We start from the raw sequence: 12,116 nt of genomic DNA, 5'->3' as shown, positions 1-12,116 counted from the left end.
CATAAATTTGCAATTATCTTCATTACAAAATGAAGCTCTTTTCTATTCTGTTCATACTTCTTTTATAGTTATTTTTAATAACATTCAGGTTGACATAAAATAATATTCAACTTTTATTGAATAAAAGAGGAAGAAGTATTTTGCCATGTTCTTCTACACCTCAGGTTGGTAATGTGGGAGTGAAAGGGAAGCCATGTTTTCAAGTAATAAAATTCCAATCAGATTACATCTTATTAGCTGAGCAGATACACTTTCAGTTTTTCTAAACATAAACTGACCTAGCTTTCTGAGTAAATATCTGTATCTTCTATTATTACCAAATTATAGGAAAGGATGTTTTCACTCCTTTGGAATTCTGATTAACCAGTGATTTATATCATATTGTGCCAAGCAACATGCCAATTTGCATGTTGTGCAAGTTGGCTGAAAAAACCCAGAATAACTCATGGAAACCTTATTCCATCCACCTCAGATCAGTTAACTATGACCTTGTAGTTAAATTAATTAATTAAATTGGCATTGTTTTGGTTATATCTCATATTGTGACTGCCTTCATAACGAGTTGCCATCGTATTGTACTACCTCGAATAAATAACACTTCACCAGTGGAGAAGACTATTGTTATTTATTCTTAGCAGATACCACCCAGACAGCACTGTTTCAAAGCTTGTTGGCTTCTCTTCAATGGGTGGGCAGGTACCCTGGTGTTGCAATACTTCTTACTAGTGAGTGCAACAATCCCGCCTCATGGTCATTCCACAATGCCTGCAAAAAAAAAAAAAAAAAAAAAAGTCCTCTCCCCGCAAGACAGAATGCCTATCTATCCACAGGAGGGGGAAAAAAAAAAAAAAAAAAAAAAAGGGTACAGGTCTTTACTCAGTATTAGTAACCACAGGTATATTAGTCATTCTACCTAGTAGCATGAGGCCTTTGCCCTTAAATACTTTATAGTCTATGGCCTTGATTGAAGTGGAGTTTAGAAATCCTCCAGTCATTGACAGAAATCAAACCCAGACCTCTCCAATTGAATGATAAGTGGCAAAACCATTATGCTGTCACAGAGGATGCAGTTACTTTAAAATTATAGCTGAAAATATATTTTGTCTATCTGTATAATACATATTTTATATCAACATACTTAATGTTCTGGCTAAGTGTGGTTATTGCTGATATCTGATTAAAGAAAAAATGGCTACTGTAATTGGGTAGGCCCAGTGTATTAGTTGTATGTATGTATTTAACTGTCGAAGGGTAGCACCCAGACATACATCCATCTCCATCAATTTAGCATATAATACTATGTTCTCATAATGGCCTGTTAGTGTAAGTGTTGTGTACACATGTGTATAATGTGTTGCAAAGTAAAACAGGCTACTCTGCCACCATGTGATAGTCCATTGGGAAATTACCACCTGGTGCCCATCCCTGGTACGAGGAGTTAAGCCTGGGTCTACTAACTCTGGCAGTGCATATTGCACCTAGATCCCGCACCCACCAGCAGGTGTGCAAGACTGGTGGGTGTCAGCAGTCCCGCTCCTGGGCTGCTCACACCCAAGAGCAAGCAAAAAAAAAAAAAAAAAACATGCACCAACTAGGAGAATATTTCTTACTAGTGAGTGCAACAATCCCGCCTCATGGTCATTCCACAAAGCCTGCAAAAAAAAAAAAAAAAAAAGTTCCCCCCCCACCTCCAAGACAGAATGCCTATCCATTCACAGAAGGAGGGGAAAAAAAAAAGGTACAGGTCTTTACTCAGTATTAGTAACCACAGGTATACGCCTCCTTTTATTAAATGTTAACCTGCAAAACTGTTGAAATTCTACAAAATTCCTTTCATTGGAGAGCCAAATTAATTCAGAACCCCTAATAAAATTAGGTACCAAATTAAATAAGTCTAATCTAAATTCGTCATACAAATTGCATTCCTATAAGATATGATCCCATGTTTCCAACCTTCCACAAACACAGTAAGGATCTTCAACTAAACCAAATTGATGCAACTTACTTTTTAAGGGACCATGCCCCATAATCAAATATGAGCATTCCATACTTGGATAAAACCAGCAATGCAATTTGTTATTAAAATTAAATTAGACACTAGGTATAAATAAATAATTACCCTACCAGTACTACTGGAATCCCAACAATCCTGCCATAATTTAATTAATTTCCCCAAAATTTTTCTTCTGTTTGCTAATTGCAGAAGAAACTTCATTAGTAATCCCCATAAATGTAATTTGTTTTCCCTTACGTATAAAATAACAAAAAGCTCTATACACGACTGCTAAATCCAAAGGCAACACCCCTGCAATCACCTGTAGAGCATTAGTCGAAACAGTCTTACAAACACACAAAATAGTTAAAACATTATTCTTTGTATTGATAATAGTTTTTGTTTAAATTTTACATTGACAGTATTAATGTACCAGATTGATGCAGCATACAACACAATCGGAATAAAAATAGCTTTATAATATAGATACAAAATGCGTTTACCTAATTCCCAATCTTTTCTGGTAACCCTAACTATAGAGGCAGTGTAATTTTTTATTTTCCTACTTAAATAATTCAAATGTTGTGAAAACAATAACTTATCATCTAAGATAACCCCTAAATATTTTACCTGGGAAACAAGAGGAATTTGTTTACTGTTTACTAATAATTGAGGTGGTCTGTTGTAGTCTAATTTTCTTCTTAATAACATCATGACAGTTTTAGTAGATGAAATTTTTAATTTGTTTAATGTAGCCCAATCAGTCAAATGCTGAACAATAACCTCCATTCTACTTTCTAAGACTGCTCTAGATCTCCTCGTCACGCACAAAACTAAATCATCAGCATAAGCCACCTTATGACAATTAGGGATTGTTCTACTTAACCACTGGTTTAAGACCAGATTCCATAAAATAGGACCCAACACAAATCCCTGTGGACAACCGCGATCAATAACTCTATTAAATGTTAGACGTTGGGATCTTATAATAATTTGCTTATCCATTAAATAACTTTTAATAATTTGGTATAACAAATCGGGACAATTTAATTCTCTCAATGAAAAAACGAACACTTTGATACCATACAGTATCAAATGCTCCTTCGAAATCTATGCATAATGCTAGCACATATTTCTCACCAGAATTTACACTAAAATTAATCAAATCATGTATGGCATCCTTTGTTGAGCTATTTCTCTTAAAACCATACTGATATTTAAAATGAAGATTTTCTTCATTGAACAATTTCTCTAGCCTTAACAACAACGATCTTTCCAGTATTTTGCCCAAATTTGCTAACATAGAAATGGGTCTATAACCCCTAGGATCAGTCAACAATTTGCCAAGTTTTTGTAATAATTTTAACAGAACAATTTTCCAAAATCCTGGAAAAACTCCTTTCAATAAACACTTATTATACATATTAACCATTATTTCTGGACACAACTCAACAAACTTTTTAACACAATTATTTTCAATCAAGTCTAAACCTGGTGTTTTATTATCCCCAACCTTAGAACATACAAATTTCACTTCATCAATATTAAACAACTCCATCTCAGATGATCCAGTATATTGTTCATTCCCCTGTCTAATTTGTTGTTGCTGCTGAACACTATCTTCCCTACAATTGTCATTCAGAAATAAAGTACCAGTAATAGTAGCAATTGTAGAGTACCAATCAATAGACTCAGTATCATTTGAATACACAGTATTAATTAAATTATTAACATTCAACTTGTTTCTGAACAACAATCCACATGGCTCACTATTTCCAGTAGTACAAACCAATTCTTTCCATGCATTAAATTTGTGTTGAGAGATTGCCTTATGATATTCTCTCCTCTTAATTTTATACATTTCTTTATACCTTAATGCTTCATTATTACTTCTACCCATAACCCTCTGAAAAAGCTTCCTCATTCTAAACACTTCCCTCCTTAATACTGATAGCTCCAAAGACCACCAAGGTACTTTATAACCTCTCTGTTTCCTTCTCTTAGCAGCCAAATTTAAAGCATTAAACTAAAAGATTGAACAAAAAATGCATATTCAGAAGCAGTTAATGAATTTAAATTGTCCCTAGTATAAATTGAAAAACTATGTAACACAGCACCTTTAAATTTATCCCACTTAATATTCTTATAATTAAATCTCAAAGTATCATCTGGTGACATATCTGTATTGCTAATTTCTGATAAATTTATAATTATTACAATAGCTCTGTGATCACTGTTAGTCATATTTGTAACAACATCCCAAGAACTGACTCTTCTATTTAATTGATTATTTACCAAAGTGATATCAATATTGGAAACACCATGAATGTTATCAAAAGTATAGGGTTTAAAAGGTTCATTCCAAACACTTAAATTATGACATAAAATGAATTCTCTAATTGAACACACCTATAATCAACCATATCACTATACCACAAATGTGATTTTGCATTAGCATCCATTGCTAAAATAAGATTACTAGAAGCTACAAAATTCATTACATTTTCTAAGTATTGCACTGAAATATCAATATTAAATGAAGCTGGACAATATAGAGATACTAAATAGAATGATATCACATTAGTTGAAACATGAATACAAGTAGCATGTTCAGAGCAAAGACTAGATATAACAGTGATATTAAAACTCTTATTAAAAACTACAATAGCAGTTTTAGATTTAACTACAGTAGTGTGTATAACATGAGCAGTTATTGGAAATCCAGTGACCTTAAAAGAGTTTGCAAATGTACCTACATAAGGTTCTTGGAGGCACAGAATATCATAACCTCCTTCAATCATACCAACTTTAATTTCATCCATGACATTTCTTGATTTTTGACCATTCAATTGAACAATTGATTCAATTCCAGTGTATTAGTTGGCTGGCTAAAACAAAATTACCCCTATGCATGGTTCAGCAGCATTACAAAAGCAAATATGAAAGGTCATCACTAACTAATAAACTAGCCAATCAGTATATAAAAGACGGTGAAAAGTCAAGCATGCCAACAGAAACTGAACAGTAGTACCCAAACAAAATTTTCCCAAAGTCCATCAAAGTCAGTGAAATAAGTTTCATGTGAACTGCTGACTCAAAAATCAACTGTGCATAAGGTTTTGCATAAATATTCAAAACTGCACACATACGAACTTTGTCAATGCAACCTTTGTCACCAATGCTAAGGAAGTTTCTTGTTGAATTTTACAGTGCAAAGAAGATAATAAGCATCATATGTATGCATGCTTCACAGATGAGTTCAATATTCCACATATCTGGTAAAATTAATAAGCATAATGTCCATATTTGGAAATTTTCAAAGCAGCACAAGAATGTTAGAAGCAGTCCAAAGGGAAAAGATATCATGTGGACTTCTTTATGACAATGTTATTGAACTCTTTCTTCACCAAGAGGTCAAGAAATATATATCAGTGTATCAAAGTCTATTGGAATTTTGTGATTAACCAGCAATCAACAACCACACATGCTTTTTCAGCAATATGGAGCTCCATCCACACAGCAGTGGCCATTGGATAGGAAGGGATGGACTCATTTCCTGGTCACCATCATCATAGTTAAACAACATCGTAGTTCACATCTGAACAATTGGCCAATTATAAAACACACGACAGTATTACCCATTCAATGATGAAATTTATGTGAATATTTTCACTCATCTATGATATGTCTATCAACATTACAAAAATTATTCAATGATTTTTGTTATGTTTATAATATAATTGTAAATTATTATTTCAAAATTGAAAAAATTGTGTTTTATTACAGTAAAATTCTATTACCAAGAACTCTCAGGGATGCACAAGTCATTTGTTGTACCAAACTTTTCCTCTAATAAATAACATTGAAAATTATTTCAAAATAATCATTATTTATTCAAATACTGATGCTGAAGTATCGATTTCCATTTATTTTATTTTACTTTACTTAAACATTGACTTTAAAGTCAATAATAAATAACAGACTAAATAGTACAAAAGTAAATATATTTGTTCAGGGATCACCATTTTGAAAGCATATTGAACATAAGAAATACTGTATCGTATCATTTAAAAATTTTAATAACTCACATTTTCAGAAATATATTACAGTAAACATAACTGATCATTAGTTTTCATGCATTATAATGCATTGGTAAAAATATTTACCTTTATTTTGCAAATTAATATGATTCAACTTTAGTGCAGTTGAAAATTTCTGGATTCAGGTTGCACTAATTTAAATTAGAATTACTAATTTTAAAACCATTTCCTTCAATTTAAGAGTTTTTTCTTTTCCCTTTGCAGAAAAAAAACAAAAAACAGAGAAAAAAAAAAAAAAGATAACTAGTAAGGGCACACAAGTATGCAAATTCATCACCTCATTAATCTGTTATTTGTTGAAGGTGCCAGTACACCATACCAAACTGGACTTGAGCATAATGCCTTCAACCAGAGGGTAGTTGATTATTGGAACAAACTTCCATCTGGTGTTGTACAAGTGGGTAGTGCGAATAATTTCTAGGAAGAACTAAACAAACCACCTATTCGAAGGGATAAACAGGTGATATGACTATAGGCAAAAGTGGACTTTGAAAATAATTCGCTTTACTGAACTTTTCTTCAGAACTATTTTTCTCAAACAAGATTTACAAAGCATTATTAATAAGGGAAGTCAGCAGACACTTGGAAATAATTTCCTTATAGTGAAATTTTCATTAAATTGGTATTCGTTGTAATGGAATTTTACTGGATGAATTTATTGAAGTAAGTACAAAAAGTTTCAGACAAAAAAAATAATGATCTTGGTATTTTATTACATGGCAAAGCACACACATGCATATACACTAAAAATTTATTTTACCTTCAAATCTTTAATAGGAATATCCAAATACTGTTGAATAGCAGCTCCCCAAATGGTTTCTAAATCTGTTAAAACTGAAGTCAGAGATCCTCCTATTCCTGGATGCAAATTTAATTGCCCTCTTTTAATTGGCCAGTGAATATGAAAGTTTTCTTCGGGATTCAGGTATAAAACCTAAAAGATAATAATAATAATAAAAGAGATAGCTGGCAAATTATCAAGCAAATGAAAAGTTTTTGGAACTTTTCTTTTACTTGAAAACACCTCTTAATATGTAGCTTCACAGAAAGCCACAAAAAATTATGCTAAAAAACAGTTTGATACCATATCTATCATTTATTACTGTGTGATTCTACAATCTGCTTAAACCTTCTAAAGTCAAATGAAGCTAATGTTAGTAAAAATTATGGAAGAATAAAGGTAAATATAGCCTTAATATTTAGAACCTCATAAATCATGCATTCAAAACCCTGCACTTTATGAAAGTTTTTTTGCCAAAAATAAAAAAATAACAGAAATTACTCCACAAGCCCGTGCTTTATCAAGTGTTGCATATGACCATAGAAATGATGTCTTGGCATTTCTATTATTTGTTTATTTGAGTTTTAATAATGCATCAGCAACCAGGGCTATAATGCACCGAAACCATGTCCTATACAAGATAACAGTAAAAATTTCATTGAACTAATTACTTAGGTCACTATGTCAATATGTATAAAAATATAAATATGTATGAGGTAAACTAATATAAAAATATATTTATATATAAGAGAAAAGGTTTTATCGATTTTAAAAACCCAAAAACAACTGACACATTGTCATTGTCAGATAAAATCTGAGTCAGAAGAGTAAGAACATTAAAATACATAATACATTCCTGTCTATATCATGGACATTCAGTTAAAATATGATGAATGGTTAAAAAGGTGTCACAATCCTCACACATGAGAGAGTCATCTGCTTGGCATTTCTATGGTCACTTGATAACTTCAGTACTTTAACCTTATTAACTTACTCCACAATATACATACAGCTACTGTTATTCCAAACTGTACATTATATATATAAAGTTGAAAAGCAAACAGTTTATTTTGTTAAACTTAAAGCTTACGGCAGGATGCTGAAAATTGCTTGTTAAATTCACTCTATATGTCATTCTCAATTACAGGCTGATAATTATGGTACTTTACTCACCTCAGGAAACTTATCCATGGCTGCAGAAGTGGCATCCACAAGAAAATTTTCTAAGCATCACATTTTAAACCTTATGTTTAACCTGTAACTTAGTCACAGGAAAATTTGAAATTGCACTGTGCATGCAAAAATTTGAAAAATCACTAAAAAATAAATCAAAATTATTAATTTTTTTGATGCTAACTATATATTCCCTTAGAATGTAATGCTTTGAAAACTTTCCTGAATATTCAATCTTTTACAAGCAACTGTGAAAAATCCATGTTCTATATTAACATATATATTTTTAATTAATTTCTGAAAATTAAAACTCCCTTTAGAATTGACGAATGCAAATGCATATTTAAAAACTGCACTATACAATGAATGCCTTCATTAGATGCAAACTTGTCACTAACTGGAGCACTCGCTACATGAAATGTGAAATTCATGTGTCAATAGTTTGATTCCAGACAATGCATCAATGCCACGAAGCTAGAAAGTGTTGAAGGAAAGCATACAGCAGTAAAGAGAGCATGCTATTAATAACTCAACATATGTCAATTAACACATGCATATAATTAGGTTCAATTTAATCATGAATTTGTCTTAATTGTACAATAATTAACAGACATTTCAGGAATTTTCTGTGGAGAATTCAAAGAAAATATTTTCAAAAACAGCTGAGTTTTTTACTGTGTGGATGGAGTAGATAAATAAAGATTAATTAATTAGATGAATCACAAATTGCTAATATATTGTCAGGGTCAAATCGATCCCATGTGACTGATTCCATGTTAAAAAAAATAATAAATAGTAGTAGAAAGTTTGAATAGCAGTGGCTATCAGTTACGATTAGGAACAATCAATGAAAAAATGTCACAGAGTTTGATTACCAATGACAGGTTTGACCATAACACTGTGACTTTATCTGACATTGGAAACGCACTGCTTCAGGAAGCTAAGACAATTTCTCATGATTCAATTTGGTTTATAGTTGTGACTATGACATTTCCTTATTTTGTATTATTTATTTTTTTAAACTTAAGGCTTAGAATGTAATGCTTTGAAAAGTTTCTCGAAATGAATAATACATTAATTGTAGTAATGAAAATATCGCTTTGCTATTCCATTAGAATAATGCATAATCTTTCAATAGTAGTTGAGGATCTGAATATTTTACTACCAGAAGAGCCATACATCGTTACACTTAAAAAATCCAGCAAGAGCTAAGTCCAAACACTGAGGAATTATGAAGTTCTACTGTATTAGTGTAATACAATATAACCTCATATTTATTCATTTATTTTTATGGCTAATATAGAATTAGCTATAAATATAAATAAATATTACAAATTAACTCCTGTATTCTCCACTCATTTTGCCCTTTTTTTTTTTTTTTTTTTTTTTTGCCGTATAAGCTTGCTTATATGTTATCAGTCAAAAAAACACTAGCCACTTTATTTGCACAGATTATTTCTAATAATCTGTGCAATCCTCTTTAAATTTATTCAACCTACTTCCACAACACCAGATGGAAGTTTATTTCAACAATGTATTTCAGCCTCTCTGGTTGAAAGCAAATTTTCAGACATCTATTCTGCAGCCATCCATTTCCAATTTATGTTTACTTGTCTTTGTTATCGAAGAAAGAGTAAAGATGTCATTAATAGTAAAGTTTACTCAAACCAAGGGGTGCACAACATATGGCTGCAGGCAGCCCATCAACATTTTTAGTTACTCGCCACTTCTGCTGTATTTCTACTTCATATATTTTGTATTTCAATAAAAAAAAATTTTTTTTTTAATTGAAAAAAAAAAAAAAAAAAAAAAAAATTTTTTGTATTACAATTAAAATTCTATTTCAATAAATAGTATTTCGATTTAAATCTTATTTCAATCTAATTCGTATTTCAATTAAAAAAAAAAAAAAAAAAAAAAAAATACTGCTTGCTGTACTTCCCCCAACTCAATTAAGCATGTGGCCTGTGAGGCCAACCTCAGGATCAAGCTAGGTCCACCAATAGCTTTGAGTTGTGCATCCTGCTCAACCTATGGGTTGAGTAGGATGTTGCAACATTGGCACTCAAAATGCTGCAGGCAGCGTGAGTGTTCCATATGAATATTGTGTTAAACTAAATAGGAATGCCAGAATTGCAGTAACACAATGTACTAAACTACATGGGTGTTTTTGTCAGTCTTAAAACAAATTTCATTCAGACCATTGTGTGTCTACTTAAAAATTAAAATCACAGAGAGCAATCATTATTTGTAGGTCCATCCAATGGTGAGCAGCATTCTAAGTATTTTATTTTCCCATATAAATTTCAACGAATGAAAGGTATCGCAAAATATTCTTTTCATATTACCATATATCAATACATAGCTTTGAATTCTTAGCATTTCTGCATGAGAAAATTGTGAAAACTGATTCTTCATTTTCTTGTTTATGGTCTCCTGTAATTTTTGTTAAGCCAGCAGGATTTAAACCACCTAGTAAATACATTGCTCACAAAAGAAACTGCCTTCATAACAAGTTTCCCTGTTATTGTACTACTTTAAAACAAAATGACATTGCCCAACATTTTAGTATCTGTTCCTTTTAATGTCATTTATTTATTTAAAGAAGGAATCTATTTTGAAGAAATGGTATTCATTTGAATAACAGTGGTGCAAGGATTTTTGACAGTACTGTTGAGGATACCTTAAGGGTGTGGGGAAACTGCAAGTTGGGAGGAGGGAGGAAAGAAGGGTAAAATTGATCTGTGTTTATCTGATCAATTTTGGGTCAAAGTACTGCTTACACTCGCTCAAGAATTCTTGAGGCGAGTGCAAACTTTATTTGTTGCTGCAACACCCAATGTTGCAGCAGCAACAAATAAATAAAGCTAGGGAAACTAGCTTAAATAACTTCAAGGGTTTTTTAGGTTTTTTTTTTTTTTTATGAAAATCCAAACACGAGACGTATTTAGAACCTATAGTACTTAGTGCTGTGCTTGGTAGACTGTAATTTTCAGGAAATACATATGAAGGAAGGTTGTTCCAGAAAACGGCAGTTGAATGAATAAATGAAGAAGATGAAAATTTGGTTCTGTGAGTTTGAAGTTGGACAGTAAATGGATGTTGGCTGGCAGCAGCACGTGTTCGGACTGTTTTGAAAGAGAGAGCGGGAATTACAGAAGAAAATTCAGAAGAACAGTGCCCATGGAAGTATCTGTAGAAAAGGCATGCAGCAGAAACAGTACGTCTATGAGACAGTGAGTGGAGAGACTCTGTTAGAGAGGAGTCATTAATTAACCTAACTGCCCTCTTCTGAATGGAATCTAGAAGCCTGAGAGAAGTTTAGGGGACACTGCCCCAGATGTGGGAATAATATTCCACAAGATTGGTGAATGGAACAGGGGGGTGCTCTTACGAAGAGAGGCTTGGGTTTTGCGGATTACAGTGTCTGGAGACTAGGCACCAGCGAGGTGATCTGATAGAGGTGTATAAAGCCTTGAATGGTTTAAGCATGCTCAATGCTGATGGGATTCTTCCTCTAGCTCAGAATAATCACCTGAGAGGGCATAAATTCAAATTGAGGAAAGACAGATGTAGGATAGACGTGCGGAAATTTGCCTTTAGCCAGCGAGTGGTTGGTTGGTGGAACAGACTTCCATCCCTTGTGGTGGAGGTTGATAGCCTAAATAAGTTTAAGGCTCAGCTGGACAGGTATTTTGAACGAACAGAGGGGTGAAGTGGAAGTGGTTTTTTTTTTTTTTTTTTTTTTTTGGCTGATGCTGCATAAGCTTGCTTTCTTGCATCAAATGCCTCTACTAATGCTAATAGGGCAGATTTGCGATTTGTACAGTGTGAACAGCTGTTTGGTAGAAAAGTAACGCTGAGAACAAAAGAGAAAACCAAGTTTTTTTAGATACAGAGGAAGTAATATTTGTAATGTGCTTGTGCCAAGAGAGATTAGAAGCCACGGTAATCCCCAAAAGAGATATATCATTTTGCCTAGAAAGCGGAGTGTCACCAAAGATAAGCATAGGAGCAGAATAATCCTTTTTGCGAGATATAAGATAAGACTGAGTTTTAGAAGTATTGA

General features: G+C 32.6%; 1 protein-coding gene across 1 annotated transcript in view; it reads right to left on the bottom strand.

Annotated features, from left to right (window-relative positions):
* Arp8 (Actin-related protein 8) overlaps nucleotides 1-12,116 on the bottom strand; it is a 158,644-nt gene that overhangs the window by 85,895 nt on the left and 60,633 nt on the right. The window contains exon 5 of the mRNA XM_090384593.1: nucleotides 6,854-7,027. Coding sequence (XP_090240719.1) covers nucleotides 6,854-7,027 — 174 coding nt within the window. The remainder of the gene's footprint in view (nucleotides 1-6,853; nucleotides 7,028-12,116) is intronic.

This window comes from Mastigoproctus giganteus, chromosome 1, assembly GCF_048544385.1.
Source record: "Mastigoproctus giganteus isolate SK-2022 chromosome 1, ASM4854438v1, whole genome shotgun sequence".
Classification (NCBI taxonomy): Eukaryota; Metazoa; Arthropoda; class Arachnida; order Uropygi; family Thelyphonidae; genus Mastigoproctus; species Mastigoproctus giganteus.
The sequence above is the reverse complement of the archived record's forward strand: the minus strand, read 5'-3'. Positions and strand labels throughout refer to the sequence as shown.